The sequence below is a fragment of the Talpa occidentalis genome, unplaced genomic scaffold, assembly GCF_014898055.3.
Source record: "Talpa occidentalis isolate TD23 unplaced genomic scaffold, MPIMG_talOcc4v2.1 talOcc4.14, whole genome shotgun sequence".
NCBI lineage: Eukaryota > Metazoa > Chordata > Mammalia > Eulipotyphla > Talpidae > Talpa > Talpa occidentalis.
The window spans coordinates 69,483,700-69,507,952 of record NW_023601433.1 but is presented as its reverse complement, the minus strand read 5'-3'; the positions used below and the strand labels follow the sequence as shown (position 1 = coordinate 69,507,952).

General features: G+C 43.6%; 1 protein-coding gene across 17 annotated transcripts in view; it reads right to left on the bottom strand.

The window, feature by feature from the left end:
• The window catches only part of KIAA1217 (KIAA1217 ortholog), a 606,452-nt gene that overhangs the window by 1,801 nt on the left and 580,398 nt on the right, over window positions 1-24,253 (bottom strand). For 8 of the 17 annotated variants that reach the window (XM_054695156.1, XM_054695157.1, XM_037510713.2 and 5 more), the window contains 10 exons: window positions 20,663-20,793; window positions 20,033-20,180; window positions 16,173-16,605; window positions 14,920-15,103; window positions 10,867-11,030; window positions 10,006-10,167; window positions 6,521-6,640; window positions 2,912-2,989; window positions 1,204-2,799; window positions 572-694 (listed from right to left, as the gene is read on the bottom strand). In XM_054695156.1, the coding sequence (XP_054551131.1) occupies window positions 572-694; window positions 1,204-2,799; window positions 2,912-2,989; window positions 6,521-6,640; window positions 10,006-10,167; window positions 10,867-11,030; window positions 14,920-15,103; window positions 16,173-16,605; window positions 20,033-20,180; window positions 20,663-20,793 (3,139 nt within the window). Of the gene's footprint in view, window positions 1-355; window positions 695-1,203; window positions 2,800-2,911; window positions 2,990-6,520; window positions 6,641-10,005; window positions 10,168-10,866; window positions 11,031-14,919; window positions 15,104-16,172; window positions 16,606-20,032; window positions 20,181-20,662; window positions 20,794-24,253 lie in introns of those variants that run through there. The other 9 variants (XM_054695152.1, XM_054695154.1, XM_054695160.1 and 6 more) reach the window with 5 other exon arrangements.

Genomic DNA, 24,253 nt, shown 5'->3' with positions numbered 1-24,253 from the left:
AGGCCTGAGCTAAGTCGTGTTGTGCTGTACTGGACCTGGTAGAAACCCCCCAAATACAGAGCAGAGGATGCACAGAATAGGAAAAAAGGGAAAAGCACAGAGATTGTGAGAGCAGGCACATCATCCCACTACCATTTCAGGGTGCTCGGGTGGCCATGCGTCTGGGCTGTTATTGGGGTGGGGTGGGATATCATGATGGAGAGTTAATGTGCTTCTAATGCAGTGCACTCAGCATGTTAGTACTGGAGACAGGTTTTGCCTGTCTCGGCTTCACAAGGTGTTCTGATGAACCACTACATTCACCAAAGAAAAGCCAACTGCTCTGGTACCGTGAGTTAACAGTTAAGATTTGGAGTCACAAAGTAAAAGATGTTTTATTGCAAGCATGCCAAAGTGTGGTGGAAAGTTCAACAAATGGTTTTTTAGACTTCCTCATGCCCCCCCTCCCAGATCCAGAACATCTACGTAAACCGTATCTTACAAAGAAAACACAACATTTGGTGGAAACTAAGTCAGTGGCTTGCTTAACAGCAATCGTGTCCATCCAAAATTGGGTTTAAGGTAAAACTACCTGACGATATTGGCGGGGATCCTGCAGCTTGGACTGCTTGCCGGGTTTGTCCAGGGTTCCAGGTCGGTTCTTGGAACTCATGGGGACGGGCATCCTGCTGGTCTGGGGGGTCCCGCTGGAGCCCTGCGGGAGGGAGCAGGGAAGGGGGAAGAGGAGAGGCCTGTGAGTAGATGGTCCCCGAAGCTGCCCCACTGTGTGCAGAGAAGCTCAACGTGAGAAGCCACAGCCCTACATGCAGGACAGATCTAGAAGACGGACATCAGGAGACACCACTGGGGTTAATTCGAAGAATCAAACGGAATAAACGGTTCCACTACTGATCAAACAGATTTTAATGTGAGTATCAGAGCAATCATTTCAACAGTAAATAACGGACCCAGCATCCCTGCATTTACCCAACACCAATCAGCAACAGAGGTAATAAACACGGACTCGATTAGCTGTTAGACACTGAGTTGTTGTTCGGAAGGCGAGGGGGAAAGTGTAAGAGGAAGGTACCGTGGCGAACAGACAACAAAACCATGAGCCACCTGAAAGGAAGCAAGTAAATCATAAGACACCTTTGGCTAACGGTGATTATGGCAGATTTAGGAAAGCAGCTGCGTCTTTTCATTTTCCATCAGACAAGATACCTTACGTGAAGCTGAAGGTATTGATGAGGGGGGCTCTAGGGCAGTGGGCGCTTCGTCCAGAACTAGCAAGGATCGGGGAGAGGCCTCCCAGGCTATGTGGGATGAGCTTGCAACAGAATCTCTGTTGAAAGAACATGAGGTATCTGCTAGGACCTTTGGACTCATTTCACTGATAGTGTTTTCCAGCTGTTTGATGGTCTGCTCCAGGCTGTCCAGTGTCCTGTAGGTGTTCTTTCTGATTTCATCTGTTCTTGAAACTGGAGATGTGCTCTCGGGACCGGGCGGCTCTTGCCTCCGAAGCATATTTTTAGGGGCGTCTTCAGGCTGTGGAGACCGAGCAATTTCGAACCTCTTGGCTTCTTTGTGCTGCTTCAGCGTGCCATCTTCCTCCTCCTCTTCATAGACCACCACCTGCAAAGTCTTCTTCCCTGTCTTGGTTCCTGTGCGAATTGCCTGAGTTAGGGCAGCGAGCTGCTTTTTGGGGAATTTGAACCTAAACTTTTTCTTGGGGCTTTCAAACTGGTCCTCTGTCACATCACATTTGCCTTCTGAGCTTGGAGAATCTGCTTTGCTGCTCTTGCTTGGCTCAGTTTTATTCATTTCCTGCCCTCCCGGGACTCTGGCCTCTGCAGAAAGGACAGGGGGCTGTAACCTTCTCTCAGCCTGCTCTCCTGGTCCACGGCTGCCCGAGGCAACCATCTGATGAGGCTTCTGGAAAGTGCTATCCTGCCCCACAAGGTCTCCATTTTCTGCCTCTTCTTCTTCTTCTATCTTTTCCTCTGTCATCATTTTTTCTAATTCTTCATCACATTCCTCAAATATGGTGGAAAGTCTCTTGTATGCAGACCGAATGTCCATGGGTTCATCAAAAATGATGATCACCGGCTTCTTGTCCAGGCACACGACCGGCTCTTCGTTTTCAGTTCCTTCTTGCTGTGAAGTCGGGTCTTTCTTGGCATCGATGTTAACTGTCTGTATGTCTTCTCCCTTTTTGCTCACTATATCTCGGACCTCCCCGCTGGAGAGGACCTGCACTGCAGTTCTGGTAATCATGAAGGCAATGTTGTCAGCAGTTGCAAATTCTTCAGTGGGAGAACTTGCTGTTGATTCTCCATCCTCATTAGGGTTCACACTCGCTGTCCTAGCCCCCTTGGGTCTTAGCACAACTTGGTCAAGCTCCGTCACCGAAACCTCGCAGTCATGTGTTTTGACATCATGAATACTCACTTCCGTTGATCTCGTGGGAGAGGGAAGCAGACTCTTATCTGTGTCTCCCTGTCCTTGTTGACTCATCTCCCTCGTCTTTCCATAATTCGTCTTCTGAGTTTCAATGTCAGATCCATACTGCAGTCCTGAGACTTTTGGCCCTTTGTTGGCTTCATCATCTAATGAAGTAATGCCAGAGAAACTGGAATTGACCTTGGGTGCATTTTTCTGGGAATAGTTTCTACTGTCTCTAAGTAAACTCTTATTGGACATGGAGTTTTCCTTCGTTAGGATGTCACTTTTATATTCTGATGTCCTTGATGCATCAGAAATACTATTCTCCACTCCTCTTTGCCACTTAGGAAGATCACTAGCTGTGGGAGCAGCAACCTGAGAGGGAGAGCGGAGGAGGGAGAGCACACACGTTAATCAGAAATGGGTCTGCAAAGGAAGGGAATCAATCTTCATGGTATCAGTTGGTACACAGATCTGGCAAGCTCACCTTTTGGGATTCCATTTCAGGGCCATTTTCATATTCAACATCTGATTTCCGTATGTCTTCGTGGAAATATTCCAAATTCTGGTAGAATAGTGTAGGACATGTTACTCCACAAAACCACATCCTCCCCACAGCGGACTATAACTAAATCGTTCCTTTAACTACACTTCCAAAACATGCGGACCAAGCACATTTGATACACACCAGTCCAAAGCCTACAGTTCTGTTTACCTTGGGTTGCTTTGTTCTCCAACTTCCAAAAATGCCCTGTGTTTGCACAAGATGAAAATCTCAATTAGCAAAATATTTCAAGTATTTCAAATCTTGTGGGGGAGTAGTTAAGAGAACAAAAGGACCAATTCTGTACCAACATGTCCTCTTTTCAGCAGCTGATTGTGAGCTTAGCAGACTCAAAAACCCGAAGCAGGGCAGGCACTGCGCAAACACAGTGTATCGTCAGGCAGAAGACTCGGAGTCGAATCCAGGTCTGCCACTGAACTGTGTTCATTTAGGTAAATCATTTCACTATTTGGGCCTCAGTTTTGCTTATGCAAACTGAGGAATTGGACCAGGAGTTTTTTCCCTTCCCTTTCAGCTAGTAATTTCAGTCCTATTCCTGCTTCTTTTATGGAGATTGTCCTGGAAGGACGTCTGCACTGATTGTGTGCAGTGCTCTGAGTTGACAAAAAGTATTTTTTCCTGGTCAAGTGAGATTGAAAATGTAGTTTTTACTTGCACTTGCCAAGTAAAGTGTCAAAATAACCTTGAACTTAGATAATCTTTGCGCTTCAATATAAGCTTTAGAATAAAATAACAGCCAAGGCAATGAAATCCAAATTCAGAGTGATCATGTTGCCAAAATATCATCGCGACAGTTACAGAACAGATACTGGCGGCTAACATGGTGACTGTTACGTCAAGAGTCAGTTTTTATTCTCTGTTTTCTCAGATGCACTGTGAAGACACATTTCTGAGGCTTTCACCAAGATTCAGGGATAACCCAGCAGCGATGACCAGGTGTGGAGAGGGCTTCCCCCGGAAGCATGGCCTTTGCTGGCCTGGGACATCCGAAACCTCAGTCCCTGTCCACGACACTAACACTAGCTGTGCCTTGTCGCTTCCAAGGCACCACTGCCCTTTCTTCTTGCTGCAGAAGCCCAAGAGGAAGAGGTGACTACAGCATGGTGGACACAATTCCAAGAAGGCATTTGGTTAAAGCCATGCCAACATAATCAAGCACAGCCAAGTCCAGCTAAGTCAACCCAGAGGAATCTTATATTCCTGTTAAACATGGAATGAACATTCATACACACTCAAGGACTAACACACAAACGACCAAGTATTAATCACATGGAAACATCACACAAGATAAAGGCATGTTAGCCACCAACCGTTTCAAGTTCCCCTCGCCCCGGTGAGGCCCCCAAACAATTGCAGTAAGTAAGTGGTTGCAGTTGATTGACGTTATCTCTTTTGTGGGATTTAAATTTAGATTATCAAACACCTAACAGATCAAATAAAAAAAATTTTATTTTTTTATTTTTAGGAAAAAAAAATGAGATTTCCACCTAAGGAGTCAACTGTAAACATAGTCTACATGATCGATCACTGTTGTCACTGGGCTAGCAAAATGAATGAATGAGCAAAGCAAGTGCATTAACTTCATCCAGAACTTGGGTAACAATTGTCATGTAAGCTCTCATGGATATCATAGATAATCTTAGATAGTTTCAGACCATGTGAAAGGGAATTAAACCTCATTAATATGTGTACATAGGCCCTGAAAACTGGATTGTTCAGATAACTGGTGAAGCAGATTCAATACACATACGAGTAATAAACCAAAATTAGAGACACAGTTATAGGAAAAATGCATAAAACTGAAGGACTAGGATAACACTAGGAGAAATATTTTAGGAAAACATTTGATTTATAGAAGACTAGATGAAAAGCCCAGGAAAGACAAAAATTGGGGGACAAGTCTGATACTCATGGTTATTATAAAGTAGATCCATCTATTGAGAATAATTACACTTAATAAATACCTGTGAGTAAACCTGGTGTAGGACACTCAGTGCAGACCTGCTTATTATCTGGTGGACACTTAAACTGAGATACATGAGCGACTGATGGGGGGTCTGTATTTCTAAGTGGAGGGCAAGAAATTTCATGCAACTTTCTAGTTATTTAGTTAAGATTTACATGAGATAATGATTGCGTTTGGAAGAATCTTCAAGAAATCCTCAGTTTTCAGCATTTCAGATGGAAACAGTCACATGACCCAAGAATGCTGTGGCTGCACCAGGGGCCTTCTATGGATAGTCCACAGACTGGTCAAGCAATGTATTTCCAATCTCATGAGTTCTACTCAAATTAGGAGGCAGGTTTCCTCATGAGATAGATTAATCAGCAACAACCTCACAATTCCTTCCGGTGCATAGAGAGATCCGTGGTCACCTGGTCAATGGGCTTTTATGTCAGTAACCTGGCAAGCATAGTTTTCACAAGGGCTGGGTGATAGCTGCAAGCCAGGGACAGCCTGGTGGGTCTCCCTGGCAAGGCAGGGCTCCAGGTTGAGATCCCAGGATGTGCCTTTTGAAGGGTTTTGATTTTGTGAGCCTGTTTCCCTCAGTGAGTTACACATGCAGCTATTGGGCTACCTGGATATAGGAATTGCTTAACTTTATTTAAGGGAAACTAGAGCCTTTGAATTTTGAATGTAAGCTGTTGGCAAAAAATGTAAGGACTTGAGTTGATCATGATGAGCTTTAATTTTTTTAAATTTAATTTTCTTTTTTAAATTGAAGTAACATTACATGACAGCACTATATAAATTTCAAGTGTGCATCACAAAGAAGCATCATATGTCTATCTTACATGCAATAAGCTTTTTATCCAGAAATTTAGAGAGGCTTCACTCAAACAAAATGGATCTGTCTCCAAATACCATAAAAGCTCCAGAGCTAATTTAAAGTTGAAGTTCAAACATTCGGACTAAGTCTTTTCCCTAAAATACTAATATGACGGCAGCAAACTTTGTTGCAGAGTGTGGACGTCTACGCTGAAGCCATTAAAGTGTCACAAAAGTATATTAGCACTAAGACTGTATTGAATTTATTATCTTGGGAGGTCTACTTTGAGGATCTGTAACACTTAACAAAAAATTCTGTGTGGCAGCCTTGGACATGTATGCAAATACATGTGTAGAAGTTTCCATGAGGCACACCTTCGCCCATTTGTAATGTAGTTATTTTTGATCCAGAAGGTATGTTAAAAATTAGAAAACATGCCATAGATTTGGTTGCAGTTCCTATTTTTTTTAAAGTTGTTCTAGAAAATCTTGAAAGGTATATACTCTTTAATGGAAAGATGTTGCCTGAATTCTGCATATGCCATCACATGATGCACACAGCAACACAGCATCTGGCCTGAAATCTCAGCCAGGTATCTCTGCTTAAACCTAAAGCTGTGTTTCCAATAGTTTTTTTTTTTTTTTTTTAAATGTGAGAGAAAAGAGAGGGCACAGAAGGACAAGCACAGGAGCGGGTTAATGTCAGAGCAAGGAAAGAAGGAACGTCCGACAGTGTGGCAAATGTGTCATTGCCACGTTACCTTCTTCTCCTTAGGTGGGGCTGTGGCCCCCGGCCTAGTGTCTTTAACTTGACTGTCAGCCCGGGACTGCTCAGCATGACTGTTTGAATTTACATCCATAAAGGAACACTTCTGGAAAGCCTAAGGAATTAAAATACTGAGGTTAACAGGGGTCCACGTGCAGGAGGAGAAGAGAGAGAAGGGCAGGGGATCCGCAGGCATGGAGACGCCAGCTTGGCTCTACTGGGGGCTCTACTACAGCTGGCGAGGCAGTGCCTGGAACACCTGCTTCCCATTTGGCCTCAGGCCTGTAGTGGTTTGGGGCTGAGTCTGGGGTAAGACCTGTCAACTTTCCCGAGACATGCCAAGATGAAATGACAGAGACCTTGAAGAGAATGCCCTTCCTGTAGGTGAACCCGATTTGTACTTAGTAGGGCTTCTCACTTTGACCTTTAAAAAATACTGAATTATGGAAATAAATGAACACAAAGCAGAAAGTTACCTTTCCATTATTTTTTCTTTTTATTTATTATATTATTATTATTTTACCATAGAAGAAATCATAAAAGAAAGGGCACAAGATATTTTAAACTTTTAAGCCTTAAAGTAAAAGTAACCCTCTCCAATTCATTGTCTGCAATAGTAACAGGTCCTCCCATGTTCTGAGGTGTTTAGAGTGAAGTGATGCTCTTTGGCACAGCTGTGATTCGGATGGACCCAGTTGCTGCCTGTGCCTGTTAGGACTTGTCTCTGAAAGCTAATGGGTATAGTTACAGAAGCCCATAGCAGGCTCCCATGATCAGAATTGGGGAGGCCAGGTCAGAAATGGGAGGTCAGTTCAAGGCACAGCAAGAAAGCTTAGGTTGTGTCTTTGGTGTTGAAAGGGAGTGACAACATGATCACGATAGCAGGAAAGATAGATTATTTGAGCAACCCTTGATAGAAATCGGTGGTTCTCAATCAGGCTAACATATCATTCAGTTAAAAAAAATACTTACCCATGAGACATCCACAGAATAACGAAGTCAGAATCTCTGAACTAAGGGGCTTTTTGTTTTGTTGTTCTTAACTTCCTAATTCTTATATGCGGGCAGGATTAAAAAGTACTTATTTATGTGAATAATATCAAATAACTGCCTCACATTTTCTTAATGCCAGAGACTGATTTGGAAATAACTGCAGGCAAAAGAATAACTCACAAAACCTTCCTAAGTGAACGTTTCACCACGGCACTAAAATACAAACACAGCTGATGACTGGGACTTTTGTCAGTCTCCTTGTCCACACCTTCTTTGCTCCCTGTCCTCACTGCACTGGTTCCCTCCCTGTGGACCTTTGATCATACTAGGCCTTGCTGGCCTGCACATGCCCAGGACTCTACTTATCCAGGCCATGCACCATCTCCCTTGGGCTGTTGGACCCTGCATCCCATAGCCTAAGGTGCCTGATGTCTGGTAAGCAGAACAGAAAGTTGTTTCACAGTTACACTCAGGGGCTGCAGCTGTTCCTTGTTCTGCCTTGGGGTAGGAGAGGGGGTCTAACTCCAGGGCCTGCAGAGGCAAAGGAACTGGCCTGGTCTCTGGCTACTGGTTGTCTGATGCAGCAGTTCAGGGCTTCACATGGCAGCAGCAGGCTAAGTTCAGCTTACAGCACTTCATTCACTTTTATCGCCAATCTACCAGTAAGATAACAAGAATACAACAGGTTTTCTGCCCTTCATAAAGCTTTAAGTCAAAGAAATCATCAAAGATCTGTAGGCTTCAGTGTGGGGACGTATTCTCAAGTGATGAGCTCTAAGTAGCTGGAATAAACTGATTCTCAGGATTATTCAAAAGCCTAAAAGTATATGCTTTTTTGATTATTAATGACCACCTTGCACAGACTTATAATTATCTTAGTATTTTGTCATCCATTTGAGCCAAACTGGGCTACAATCAGTTCACACCCGTAACTGGGGGCAGAAGCTATAATGAATGGCCCTAGTATCTGTTGGGACAGATGCCAGTCCCCAAAGACAAGCATCCTGGACATGTCAGTCCAGTGTTGTTAGCTCTAGAGGGTCTTTGCTGGTAACTGAATAGATGCCTCCACGCTGTTTTATGAATAAATTTAGAAATCTATGAATGAAATCTTAGAAGTTCTATGAATGAAATTCTCCAGCCACTCTAAAAATCTGTAACCATTTTGATGGGTGGAGGGGATGTCTCATGTCAATCTGTGATCTTCAGTGAGACTTGAAAGGACTCAGTCAATCAACCAGCAGCCCTGTCTTCCCTGTGGAATCCAAGCAGCTTAGGTGTGGCAGTTATTACCATGGAAAGCAGAGCAGAACAGCTGTGGTAGAAATGACATGGTTTGAATTTCTCCTTGTCCAAAAGAAAGAATGTAGATCTGTGGGTCTGCATAAAACTATTAGTACATGGATGATGAGGCAACATGTTTTAGAGCCCTTAGGAATCTGACCATGTGAAGGACAACATAAATTCCATAATAGCTGTGAATCAAAATGAAATACTCTATGAACAGACTTTGGCCTAGGAATTGTGTACATGTCTTCAATTAGACACAATCTTAGAACATGTTCCTAGGACAGATGTGGGACCAGCTTTGGGTACAGCCTCCGCAGTCCATCCTTAACCCCGTGAGTGGACAGTGTCAATTGGTTAAAAATGATCTAAAACTCGTAAAGTATCATTTTCTCAAATAGGCCAAATTTTGGAAACAAAATTATTCAGTTTATTTGCAAAGATGACCTTGACATTGACCGGGAACCTGCTATGGAGAACAGCAAACCTCATGAAGTCATCCTAAGTATTACAGCCAAAGACCAGGACAGCCATGTAAGTAGGCGTTAGTAAATCCTTATCAAGACAAGACAGAAGCTCATCTTTTATTTATTTATTTTTTATTTTTTTTATAGAGGCATGCTTTATTTATTTGTTTGCTGGTTTGTTTGTTTGTTTTTGTTTATACAAGCACTGGGTACAGTCAGAAGCGCGGGAGGGCGAGAGAATTCACCAGAGCCAGAGCGGGGAGCAGAGCAGGCAGAAGGACCGAAGCACACTGCTGAGGGGAGCAGTGGGCGGCAGGAGAGGTCTGCGCGCCATGTGGGACCCTCCTCTGGTGGCCGGGGAGCAGCCGGGGATCGAACCGGCGCCGCAGAGGCCGCGCGCAGCTTCGCAACCCAGCGCTCAACCACTGCGCCACCGGGGAGGCCCAGAAGCTCATCTTTTAAATCCCCATTTTAATTGGTTTTGAAACGAAGCAGAGACTATTAGCATATAAAGAAAGGAAAGTAAATCCTCCAGTCAGAGCTAAGAAAGCATGCAATTGATTTTTTGTATAAATTTCTGTTTTTCCCGAAATGGTCATTTCTCACACATGTCTTAATGGTGCCCTGTGAGAATAGTTTCAGTGCCATCTTGGCGAAGTGGAAGCCAAGTCTCTAGAGATGCAGCTTATGTGGACCACATAAGGAAACATGGTGGGTTATCTGATCCACATACCTGCAGTTCTGCCATTATTTTCTCTCCTTCTTCTTCTTCCTCCTCATCCTTTGAGGAGGTGATGACAGGTGGTGGGGACGAGGTCCAGGCTGAAGCAGTCTCCTCTACTGGGCATTTTGTGGTTCTAGGCTGTGGGCTTGGTCCAGCATCTTCACCGCTTGCCTATGGAAGATTCAAGCCACAAATATTAGCTTACCACCCCCAGATGCTGTCAAGAAGAGGGACAGATCACAAGAAGGCCATGTTCCCTTTTTCCCTGGTGCCCTGGCTTCCTAGCACTTCAAATCGAGTTGAAAGGCTATAATAATAGTTCCCTTGCATTTGGTATGGGCTTTTGTTTACATAAGCTCTGGTGAGTGGACCGAAGAATTAAAATACTATTCTAACTCTTCAACCTTCAGTGCCTTTAAGAAAGGCTCTGCCACACTTCATCATCTTGGAAATTATATTTAACATAAGAGACAAAACTTGCCAAGCAGAAGCTAAAGTTCATTGAACATCTTTCTGCATAGACACTACATCTTTCAGTTAGCTGATCTCAATTACCGTTTTAAGACGGTCTTTCTTTTGCTTCCCCTCCTACTCCCATTTTAAAGCTTAGGATGCCCTGCTGAGGACGAAGCTTGTGATCTTTATTTCCCATAGTTGCAGCTAAAAGTCAGGTAAGGATAAAACTTGGGATGTGGAGTCTAGTCCAACATTGGCTAATGTTTTCTCTTTTGTAGTGCTTCCTGGTGATCTAGTTTAGTCTGTTATCTGCTATGCTACTTCTTATGTCCTGAACAAGAACAGTGAGAATCTTCTCTCAAGGGATCATATGAATGAGAGACCAGTTTACCAAGGCTTAACCCATCATCAGACCTTAGCAGTGGTGTTTTCCTTCCTGCTGGTGTAGACCACATCGCCAGACCTTGTGGTGGTGAGTCCCGATCCTGGCAGGTAGCTTCGCCGAGGAGGTGGGGGAGGAGGAGGTGGAGACTTACCCCCCAGCTTGTCCAAGTCCTGTTCTGAACTTGGAGAGTCTTCTGGAAAATATGGGGCCATTGCACAATCATCTTATTTCAGATAATGTCCAGAAAGTTCAGTGCATTTTTTCTAAAGATTTATTTAATTTATTTATGCATACAAGAATGGGGGTGTAGGCCAGAGGTATGGGGTGGGGGGTGAGAGGATTCACCAGAGGCAGAGTGGGGAGCAGATCAGGCAGATGTACTGTAATACACTGCTGAGGGGAGCAGTGGGCGAGACAGGAGAGGTCTGCTGTACCATGTGGGTTGCTCCCTGGCCAGGGATGGAACTCAGGCTGTAGTGGCTACCGATAGCTTCATAGTGCTGAGACTTAACCCCTTGCACCACCAAGGAGGCCCAGTTCAGTGTATTTTTAAGTTTAATGCAATCTGACTTGAAAATTTCTCTATTGTCTCCATAAGTGCAATTACCCTGAAGCCCTACTGGCTTGAAATCCCGGAAAGACCTTGCACAAGTTAATTAACCCCACTCTGTCTTCCCTATCTGTTAAATGATTGTGTCATTTATACTCTGGTGTTCTGAGGATTAAATGACTTAATATACATAAAAGGTTTGGGACAGTGATTGGTTTATTGTAAAGGCTATGCAAATATTAGCTGTTGTTATTAAATTTCTTCTTATATAAAAAAGTTGAGTATTATTTGGAAAAAGGAAGGATCAGAGCCTAAGGGAAATCCAGAGAATCCTACATGGCCTCCAAAGCCCTCATCCCCCAAGTCTGAAGATTACTTTAGGTGGAGGGATTCATGCAGGGATGCCGGAGTGAGGCCTGACCAAGGAAGGACCAGAGCAAAAGAGGGAGGCAGATGGGAATAGAGAACAAAGCCATGAGAACGTAGACTTTTTTGATCATGGTTATGTGATTTGAAAAGTCTCCCTGCTCGTTGAAAGGAGGCAGCAAGTCAGAAATGAGAGAATTACGAATCAGTATTTTTTTTTTTTAAGATTTATTTATCTATTTATGCAAGCACTGGGAACAGTCAGAAGCGCGGGAGGGTGAGAGAATTCACCAGAGCCAGAGCGGGGAGCAGAAAAGGCAGACTGACGAAGTACACTGCTGAGGGGAGCAGCGGGCGGCAGGAGAGGTCTGCGCGCCATGTGGGACCCTCTCCCGGTGGCCAGGAATTGAACCGGCACTACAGAAGCTGCGGGCAACTTTGCAGCCCAGCGCTCAACCACTACGCCACCAGGGGAGGCCCCACGAATTAGTATTAACACTACAGTTAAAAGACACAGATCCCAGCTCAGTTTTCTCAGAAAAAGACATTTCTTAATCAAAACTCAAACAGCCTCATTTCTGCCCTTTATCAACATTCCTCACTTCTGCCCTTTGCCAACACTCTGCCTAGGAGCTAACAAAAGTGGTAGAACTGGATATTGGGTATTAGGCCTCCAACTGGGCATGGTGCCAAATGTCTCCACGGACAGGGCTTGGCCTTCCTAGTGTGTTTGTTCTTCTGAGTGACCAAGACAGAGTTGTTTAAAAGCGATTATTGAGAAGTTTCCACTTAAAGCTGCCATAAAGACTTGGGTAAATCGTCAGGGTGAAATGCCAGTGATTACTGCAGTGACGGCTCCTGTCCATGCAGGAGGGCACCATGTCACTGACTCTAGCAGCATGGACTTATATAGCTGATCCCTAAGCCAGCAGTCTGGTTTGGGGATGACCTCCTCAACTTTGAGTCCTTTTAGGGTATGTCCAGCTCTGGAGTTAGGCCCACGTCTCGCCTTATATGTGCGATGGTGAAGACACCCTCTCACCAACTCCTCCATTAGAACTTACCCTTGGTCTGCTGACCCTAGTTTTAGTAAAGAATCCTGCTAATTCAGTTTGGCAAGATTCTCCCCACTCTTGATATCCAATCAAGTTCTTCATTTCCTGGCCATGACATTTAAGTCCTTGGCTAAACTTTAACAAGAATGCCCCTGTCCTTGATATGTTGTATAATATTTGGAGTTGAGTTCAATCTCTCTCCCCTACTGAAATAGTCTCGAATAAAGTCTTCCCTGTGGTTTTTAACAAATAGCTCTGTGAACAATTTTTCTTTAACATTGACTGAGACCATGACCTTCTAAATTTTCCACTGATTTTTGGGGAGCTACCCATCCTCCCTCATTATCTAAGTAGTCAGACAACTCACAGGAGGAAACACAGTAGTTTTAAAAACATTAAGCTTAGAATTTTACCGCAAAAGCAAAAAATAAATAAAACAATAATGTTTCATGACGAAGAAATAAAAATGACAGACACTAATGTATACACGTAATGGGTTATAGCCGTCCACATTTCTGGTGCCACTAGTGGACTCTTTGATAAGGGATCAGGTCAATTGTTAAAAAAATGAAGAAAAAAATAAGAACATTTTAACTCAGTAAATCTAATTTATGGAATTTAAAAAAATCATTACTATTTTTTTAATCTGAGAGAATAAAAAGCCCAAATTAGGTAAGTTCACAAAATGTAATGTTATTATTTTTCTTGTACAATCATGAGAAGGAACAATGTGAATTTATTTATAATTACAAATTATCAAAGGTCTATATAAGAGAATTACTAATGGAGAGAGTTGAATTAGGCAAGGTAGAAAAGCAATGAGGTGGAGCATTTCATCCATCAGAAATTCTCCATGGGAACCTTGGCAGGAAAGCATTTTTGTAAGAGCAGAACGGCAAGCACCAGGGTCCACCCCTCCCTGTGTGTGATGAGGAGGGCTCTCAGACTGGGAAGGAGGTGCAGTCTCTCTTGGCAGAGACTCAGGGGAAGTGTTTAGGGCAGTTTTAGAGCAGTTTTGGGGGATGAACACCTGGGAAGAGAGTGTTACAGGGGTTATAAAGTATCCACTTTAATGTTCTTGGACAAATGGGGATTCCTTCTCAAATTAACCTTGGTTACTGGATAAGATGACTTTGAGAGACACTGGATTGCAAGTGAAATAATGTCTCTGTACGGCATTTTAAAATCAGAATGGGGCCTCCCTGGTGGTGCAAGGAGTTATAAAAGATGCAACCTATGAAGCTATCCACAGCCACTGTAGCATGAGTTCAATCCCAGGCCAGGTAGCTACCCACATGGTGCTGCACACCTTTCCTGACACACCCGCTGCTCCCCTCAGCAGTGTATTTTACAATCCGCCTGTTCTGTTCCCTACTCTGTCTCTGGTGAATCCTATTACCCCGCACATACCTCTGGCCTATACCCCAGTTCTTGTATGCATAAATAAATAAATCTTTAAAAAAATAAATAAAATCAGAATGATCTTAATTGGCTGGAGATTTTAGTGTATTTTAAAAAAATAGTTATTCTGTATTATTACTGACACACTGATGCTTAACCTGCATGGCTTAGTTGAGTAAATACATAACCTGATAATTATGATTTAAATAATACAATTTTTATTTGAGATCTAATATACCCCCTGGGATCTCATAAAGGCTGGCATTTTTTTCTCTGCAGTATACAGAAAGCGGTTGCTTTAAGTTCAGGTCTCAATTTTCCCAGCTGGTGCTGTGAAGTGTCATAAATTCATGGAAAATACAGAAGCTAAGAATTTAAATTTTTCTTTATGGGGCATTGTTCTAGTGGTTTAACACAGAGCAGTTTCCTTGCTATGTTATAGTTAAGAAGTAGTAGTGACACTATAAGAACACCTGAGCATTTGTTCTTCTAATTTAAAATTTTTATAAGATTCTTTTTTTTTTTTTGGTGGGACCCTCGCCGGCGGCTGGGGAATAAACCGGTGCTGCAGAGGCTGCGGGCAGCCTCACAGCCCAGCGCTCAACCACTGCGCCACCAGGGGAGGCCCAATTTTTATAAGATTCTTAAGAAGAGCCTGGTCCTGTTCTGCCAGCAGGTAGCAAGCCCACACAGCTGCGTAAGTACCTTACCTGAAAGTTCCATCTTCTCCATGGGAGCCTCACCCTTCGGCTGTGGGCCCGAAGCAGGAGGCATCTCCAGATTTGGAATTGACTTCATAATATTAGCCTGAGCTTCTTCTAGAAGTTTCTCAAACTCTTTCCCATTATAGTGCTCCAGATTTTGCCTCTTCTCTTCCCATTTCCTTTCTGCTTTCTGAAGGAAAACCACAAGTACAGAACATTTAAAATCCAGAGAGAAAAGTTCATTAATAGTTTAGAGATTTTATGGCATAATGCAGAAAAGTGTTGTTAAAACAACACTCTGGGTTCTATGCTGAAGGACACTTCTGCACATCAGACAAACCTGACTCTGCCATCTGCTATCTGCTCTACAAAGTGCCATGTAAACTCAAGTGATATTTACACACAGAGAAGCAAGTGCAGAAACCCAAATTCATTCATTAAATGAGCACTTACTACATACTTCTCCTAATACTAATAAAAGGGGACATGGATATGCCTTCAAAGGTATGTGTCCTATAACCCAGTTTTTGTTTTATAAATTCAGTTTTCATTGTAGAAGAGAAGTTCACACAGAAACAAAAACCAGAACACTCACTAGGAGCAAAGAATCCTAGGTCTTAGTTCTGCTTCTGTTAAAGAATCACTTGCTATCAGATTTTGTTTCACATATTCTTACTTATAAGATGGGGGGTTATTTAGAGAACTCTGGCAAGAGGGCAGCACATTTCCTCACAACTGGACTTGTAGATGTCACGTTGTGACTTGTCAGGGATGATGGTGGTCTTCCCGCCACAGAAATTGGCAAAAGCTATAAATCTGGTGGAATTTTCCCACCAGAGAGCCAGTTGTTCAACACATACCAAAACAGTACAGTCCTGCCTTCCTCCACGTAGGTGCCCTGCCCATCTCTGAAATCTCGTGGCCTTTTTTTATCTGGTCATTGAAACCCACTGGTAGTTTTAAAAGTCCATCTTTGATTGAAGGGAGGAATCAAATAATGTGCAAAAATTAACAACAATATAAGAAAATAAATTAATATTACAAAAAAAAGAAAAAGTAACTCAAAAAAAGTCCATCTTTGAGAATGAACTATCACGGATGCACGTGCTCTCTCTCTTTCTGGGAAACACAGATCTTTGGTAAGTGTGTGTGTGTGTGTGTGTTCACTCACGCTTGCGCACTGTGTCTACAACCAGACTAACCGCAAGGTACACTACTTAATGAAACATGGGTAATGAAGAATGTAAATAAGTCTCTACCTCAATAGACACGGCCCTGTGCTTGGCACTCGCACTGTGGATTTCCTCAATGAACAAGGACTGCATGGCGGAGCCATTCATGGGCATCTGTGGGGACTGGGGCGCCTGTGCCGTCGACTGCAGAGCAGAGGTCACGTCCTGTGTGACGGTGGGAGGGCTGGTCGGGTGAGGACCCGCAGGCCCATGCTGGGCCGGGTTCAGCAGGGCTGTGGAGTGCTGAGAGGGCTGGATGACCACAGGTGCGCTCTGTGCGTGATGAACCGTCAGGGGCACCACTTCGGACTTCACATCGCCAGGGACACCTGTGCCATGGAGGGCCTGGCCTGCCTCCTCCTGGCTCCTCAGGACTTCTGCGGCTGTGGCTTTCTCCATGGCGACATACTGCGCGGCCTGAGCTGCATCTGTTCCTTTTAAGAGCCCGTCAGTGACATGTCTGGGAAAAACCATGCAGAGCATTATTAACGTTAGAACCAGTATTGTGGTAGACTTCCATGCAATGTCATCCCAAAGCCCGGCAAAAAAATGCCACAAAACCCAAAGTTTATAAAATGCAGAGGTTGCAGCTCAGGGTTGAGGGTTTCCATAGCAACTTCCTAGACACTTTGAATTGTCTCCCAATTATTTCTGACACTGCTTGCTCCATCTTTTTCTCAGGAGATGCCTTGTCTTTCCCTTCCCACTAACATTGTTTTGGGCAGACTGATGTGATTCTGTCACTATTGGGTTGTGGTGCCATGAAGTGGTCATATGATTCTAACAATGGCTTCTCACCAAATCCTGGCTTGGAAGTCTCTCCAAAGTGCTCAGTACTAACCCCTTATAGCTTCCTAGACCCTCCAAACTCTCCTACTTTCATTGTCTAACACCTAGGAGTGTAGTTTACATTCTAATTTCCCTCTGCTTGCTCTTGTAGTTCTGGTGCCATAAGACTTCCCCATCTGGACTCAACAAAGTCTTTGTGCAAGATCAACAACTGGGTTAGTGCTCACCTGCTCTGCTTTTTTGGGGCCATTCGATGCTATTGGGTTGTCAGAAAAATCATGATGCATTTTTGCTTGAAAAATAAAAAAAAAAACACATCATGACTTTTCTGACAACCCAATATTTGTCCATCTCTACCCATGTTGCAGTAGAAAAGATATGGTCTTTGGTGTCACCAGGCCTGTGTCTGGTATTAGTTCTACCATGTTCTAGATCTACAATGTTGGGAAGGTTGTGTTTTTGAGCCTCAGATACTTCTCTATAAAACATGATGATGATAATGATGTCTTCCTCAGGGGTAGATGATATGATTAATGTAAAGTTATATTTACGACAAAGTTAAACATGGTACTTATTTTACAATTTTTAACTAGTCCCTCATTCTCTTCTTACTAAAATGTTCTCTCTCTTCCTGATTTGAAAAAAGCCATTGCATGCCCTGACTCTCCTCTGCTACTTACTTCTCTGTTTCTTTTGCTATTTAACTTTATCTCCCTTGCCTTCCAGTCCTTAAAGTTCCCCAAGGATCTGTTCCCTCCTTTCTCTCTCATACCACCATGCCATGACTTCCATTTTCAATAATCTTCATGAAGCCAAATTCCAGTTCTAAATCTACCCTCTTCTCTCCCTCTCCAAGCTAGGCAGGGAATCCCCTTCTTAATCTGTCTCCTGAATTTCAATTCATATTTCTAAGTGCCTAGTGGGATAGCTCTGCTTGGATATCCTTCTGGCACCTCAAATCAACACACAACAAACCACTTCATCATCTTCCCAAGGCCCGTGGTTGTTCTGAAATGTGACTGCCAACTGCTTTATCTGCTAGGATGTAAGGACACACGGATGTCCTTGGGGGTCTGGTGCGCATATTTCTTCTCCCTTATGTCTTCCACATTGCTAAATATAGCACATTATACACAGAAGATACCAAGAAAAAATTAACAGGGTAAAGGCTTGTGATGAGCAGTCTGGTGGCAGCTAAAACCTCTTTTATTTTTATTTTTAAAGTTATTTAAGTGGCTTTATCATCCTTACCACTGAGTCTTTATGAGATAGAGTCCTATCCCATTAAAAACACACAATCCCATTTTTTTTTTTTTTTTAGAAATTGCATTCTCTGGCGATAAGCCAAATACTGAGCTTTATCACTTGGCTAACTCAAATGTCCTTTGGGGAAGAGAAGGGAGAAATGCTGCCAGTGTTACCTTCCAGCTCACTATCTCTTTCTACTTAATAAGGTGGTTTGTGTTAGGCTTTGCAGATGCATGCTACCTTTAGGTAAGAGCTTAATGAAGAATTCTTTGAACAGATTTTTATCCTACTGGGAGATCATGCCATCCAGTTAAAATTGGTGAAACTAGGAGAAAATGTAATTCAGGTACAATTTCTTCCTGTCCTCAGTCAGAAGTGGTTTCTGCAGGAGGACACCACTGTTGTTTTAATTCAGACTTCCTTGGGCATCCTGGAACTTATGAAGGTGATTATACAGTTACTTTGTGGTAATAGCATCTCAAAAAGGGTTTGTTTTTGAGGTCATCTCTACTAGAAAAATCTCACTTGCTTCTTATTATTAATAATTCATTTAAAAGTCAACTGGCACATTTGTTTCTTTTAGAAATCTGATCAAATAATTACAGTGATAAAAAATTTTCCCAAGGAAGTGTTTCATATGAAAGTTTTTTTTGTGATCTACTTTCAAATTTGGTTCAAGAATTGGTGATTTCCCTGCAACTTACTAGTTCTATTAAAAAACTGAAAACTCAGGGGGTGTCATTGTTGGAAGGTACTGATAAATTATTTTTGGTAAGCATGTCCATTTTTCATGTGAGAGAGGAAGTTTTATAAAGGCAGGGGCCATATATATTTTATGTCTTGTGTAGTATGACATTCTTAACACTCAGCATCAAGCTGGAACAGAGAGAATGTCCTACTATTGCTGATGGGCTGATTGTGAGGTCACAAACAACCAAACTCTAGAGTCAATATTGGTTCACATCCCAAACATCTCTGCTCTCTCCAACCCCCAATTCTACCTATAAAGTAGAAACAACAATTCCTGCTCTATCAGGTTCTTAGCTGAGACCAGTGGAACTAAAACATGTAAAGTTCAGTGCCCTACTGCGTAGGCGCACTCTTCAGTGTAAGCTGTTGTTCCCATTGTGCTGAGAAGAAAGACATTTGTCACCCAAAGGCAGAGTGTGTGATGGAATGAGACATCTACTAGAGAAGTGCTTTTTGCAACACAAATCCTATATGTGTGTATGTCAGCACTTTTTACATGGTATGGCATTCTGGAATTTTCTTTGCAGTGAAAGTCACGGATGAATTAGTGATTTATATTAGTCTTTCCACCACACTGAACCTCTTTGGTGGACAGGTAATGGGGACTGGTTTGTACCACTCAAGGGGCTTCATTTTTCCTTTCTAGATGGAACTAACAACTTCTTGGATACTCTTTCAATAGGTCATTCATGACAGGCTTTATTTCCACTAACTAAAGTCATCTGTGCAACTAAAATAAAGGAGATGAATAAAATATATTCTGATCCATTCTTCAACTTCAAAAACTTATTAAAAAGAACCGCCTTCAAATGATTTTTTAAAATGTGCTTGCTGTGTTTACTAATTTTAAGCCCTAGGATGTGCTAAATACAGCAACCTGTCCTGAAGACTAAGCACCTCAAGATACACTGCAAGAGAATATTCAAGGGCAGGGAGGGAGTCCCAGCTTCTCCCCAGGACACTGGAAGTAAGATGTGACACACCACAGCTCTAGAGAAAGATCCCAGGCATAGAGAAGCAGCCTGGAGTCCAGACACTGGCCCCTCAATGTTCCCATCACCTGGCCCCTGACTCTGTGAGCCTCTAGGAAGCCCAGTTACCTCCGCAGTGTGGTCAGGGTGTCTGTCATGCCCCGTACTCTCTGCAGGAGGCTGTCCAGCCGGTGCGGCTCCTCCTTTAGGAAGCGCACGGCCTCCACTTCGATGCGCAGAATGGCTCGCATCTTGTTTTGTAAGGTTGGAAATTCTCCTGCAGGCCAAAAGCAGCTGTTGAGTTGTCAGAGAAAAAGCCAGAAGAGCAAGCCCCCTGCCCCCACTGCCACTGGCTAGGGGTCATCAAGTACAGTGCTGTCTGCACTTCTTCAGGAGGCAGCTGGGCATCAGAGCTGGGTTGAACATGACCTTGGGCGTCCTGTCTGTGTATCTGGGATAAGATCAGCTGCTGTCCCTTTGGCTGATCTTTAGTGGCACAGCACACATAAGAGCCCAGCAAAGAGAAGTCGTGACAAGTAACATTTAGTACTAAATCTTTTAGTACCAAGCTGCAAGAAGACAGGCACATTTGCCTGTTTTGTTCAGTTATGTATCCCAAGTGCCTAGAACAGTGCCTGGTACATGGAGGCGTTTGATGAATACTTGCATGAATGCATGAATGTCTCTTTCACTATCTGACAGATTCTTAAACACCCCAGGAGACACCCTTCAGACTTCGCCCTTCAAGGAGAAGCTCACCTTTCAGGGTAGCTACAGCCTCTCCCACTTGCCTCAGGAGGAAAGCCCCATCTTCCACATCTTTTAGGGTAACCACCCGACCAGCTGATGCAGAGTCCTTCTTCAAGTCTTCAACAAAGTCTTCCAGCTCACTGCAGGGGATTTGGAGGAGAAGCAAACCAGAGACAGGAGTCAACACTGAGGTCCTCACAAGGGTGCGATGGGGAGTCTTCCCCCATGCACCATGTCTCGGCCTGTGTCTCCCTCTCTCCCTGGCCTTCTGTTTAGATGGTGGGAGTGTATCTTAGAAGAGTAGCTTGGTTTGTCTTAAAACATTTTGCTGAACTGTCAGGCAGGTGCAAGGAAGTTTTCCCAGAGCCTATTTGTGTGCAGGTCCCGGTTAGCGGCTTCTGACAAAGGTCTGGCTCCTCATTTTCATGGCGCTGATGCTGAGTAAGGGAGCAACATGTGTGCAGTGTGATGGGGGAGGGGGTAGAGGAGAGAGGGAGGGGAAAAAGAGAGAGAGGAAAAGGAAGAAAGAGAACATGAGGAATAGAGAGCATAGTCTACATTGCGGTGGAGCAAAATTAGTAGCTGGGATTGGTTTATAACAGGCTCCTTAGCCTTGGCCCTTGACGTTCTCGGCCAGAAAAATTCTTCTTCATGGAAGTTTGTCCATTGCGTTCTAGGATGTTTAACAGTACCCTGGCCTCCACCCCCTAGATGCCAGCCCTCCAGCCGTACCGCCCCCGCCCCCCAACTTTTGACAAACAAGAATGTCTCTAGAATTGTTAAATGTCATTCAGGGAGGGTCATAAACTTGCCACTGATAGAAAACCTCTGGTTTAACCTGATTGTCCCATCCATAAGGTTTGACTTTCTTCTTCAAGCTACAAATAGAAGAAGAGATGATTACAGACCTGATTCTGGTGAGTGTGCAGGTGTACACCTTAGGGCATTGTCAGTTCTAACAGAACGAAATTCAGGTTTTCTGCTTCAACAAACAAGCAAACAAATAATGACATCCTGTCTCTTGGCCAATTAGTAACCTCATCCTAACATACCTTTGTGTGTCACTTCGGTGAACCTGTAAATCTGACAACAGAAAACTTCTCTTAGCTGGGAAAAGAAACTTTGAGAGATGAACAACCCCTACGTGGCAGGAAACAAACAACTATTCCTCTAGCTGCGAGAGCAGAGCAGTGGTGGGAGAGAAGGTAGGCAGTGTCTGCAAAAGGATGGCCGCCACGCGCCTCCCCACGAGGCAGACCACACATGGAGCCACGGCAGCTGCAAGAGGATTTAGGCAGGAGGTCACAGGCATTCAATAAGGCAAATGATACTTTCATCCCCCTCCAAGAAGTGGGGTAGAGTTGTTGGCCATGCCTTTCAAGTCTCTCATGGAAAGAAGGACCAAATTGTTTATCACTCCTTCACGTGAAATGATGCAACTTCAGGAAAAGGGAAAGTGACATCTACTCACTGTCCACATTTGCAAATAATGGAAAGGAGTCAGTGTTATGTAAACACACCCACAGAAAACCACCAATAGCTGCCGTCCCTGACGTGGTGAGAAGGCAACCATCCCTCAGACGAGCTCTGAGTATGAAACCTTTGTGTGGAAAGATTTTTTTCCATTTCATGACCACATTATTTTAATGTATGGGCCAGACACACCGTCCGGTCTTTCCAAGCTTTGATGGAAGAGCTAAAACACAAATATTATCATGGTTCCATCAACAACCCACAAGACTGCCAGGGAGTTGTCACCACCCAATCAGTCTGCCTAAAATTTTAATCTTCTCTATCCAGTACACCACTTGGATGTCATAACCCTTTGCACAGGAGACTTCTCACATCAGAGCTTTCCCTGTGAAACAGACAAAAATGTGTCCCTATGTGGTATTATACAACAAAGTCATTCCTTTTTTGTCTACGATATCATGTAATACAGCCTATAATTGGTTCATTTAGAATGCAAATCAGACCACGGAGCTAAAATAAATGCTGAAATTAAAATTTCATATTACAGTAATAAATATGACCTTTGAGTGTGAACTCTGCTCAACTGAATGTCAGATATTCACAGATGCTACCATTTATAGGTACATCCATTCTATTTTTTGAAGTTGCATTTCATTCTACTTTGGCTGTAAAGAAGCATTGATTTGTTGAAATATATTTCATCTGACTATTATTAGAAACCCAACTATTATTTGAGTGGGTAGAAACCAAAGAGAAGTTATCTTGATCCATTTCTCCCCATAGTTCTAGACCCAAATTTCACCTCCACCATTTGAATGGCTCACCAGCAACTTAATCTCACACAATCCTCAAGGGAGTGTGTTTTCTGAGGTGTATGAGGGTTTGTGAGTGTGAGAGTCTGAGGCAGGGGAGGAAGAGAGGGAAGACACTGAAAGGAAGGGGGCCTGGGGGAAGGAGAGAGGTAGCTATTTTCCTAATGTTCCACAGCTGAAATTTCCAGCTGCCTGTCTTTTATAACCTCTTTTCTGTTGCCATTGATACATGAATCAGTGTATTTTTGCATTTGATTTTCTTTCCCATTCCTATGTGTATTGCTGGATTCAGGCCTTATTTAAGTTTGTCTGGACTGTTGTAGTCACTTCTGCCAGTTTCCCTGAACTCAATCCACCTACATCTGATCACCATCAGGACTATGTGAAGTGCAGCTCTGACTTGGCAGCTTCCTTGATCAAAAAAATTCAGTGGCCTCGCTGCTCCCCTCAGCAGTGTACTCCCATCGATCTGCCTGTTCTGTTCCCTGCTCTGTCTCGGGTGAATCCTTTCACCCCCCGCACCTCTGGCCTGTCCCCCAGCTCTTGTATGCATAAATAAATAAATCTTTAAAAAAAAATTCAGTGGACTCATCAGACCAGGCAGTAACTCCCAAATGTGAAGAAGCTTTGGACTCTCCTCCATAGCTTGGCAACATGAACATTCCTAAACTCTATCCAGAGAAATTCTGGATCTGGGGTTGGACCCAGGGATTTTCATGAACAGACAGAAATCCAGATACTGCTATATGATCTGCTGATCTCAGTAAACACAAGCTGGCATGCAGGGCATGAGTGTGGTGTGAGATAAGGGTGGGCACCAGGCAGACAGGAATGGCACAACCCAGACTGAGACATACCTAGTGTCTCACGCCCCACTCCCCAGTCACACCAGACTGCACCCCGACTCTTTAAGGATATCTGTATCTTTCTGATCCTGACACTTGTGGGTTTATCAGGTTCATTTTCCGGGGTGTCCTCACCCCACCCCCAGTCCCCTCTAGCCTCCACTGATGCAACCCTTCCCATCTCCCAAGCTATCTCAGTTCAATGAACATAAGACTCGTGAGAACCGACCTTGCACACGGTACTGTGCTCAGACTGGGGCATACGAAGAGTCACTAACTTCAGGTTAATCTTGATTGAGGGCTGGAAGCAATCTCGCCTCTGTGTACATCATCCTCCCTGTGCTACATGCATGCTCTTGTCTGTTCTCCTTTGCCAGACTGAGGTTCCTGGGGGGCCTGGTGTATATCTTCTTCATGTGGCCCCACCCACAAAGCCCACCAGATACAGTCCTCTCCTGATAGGAGGTGGT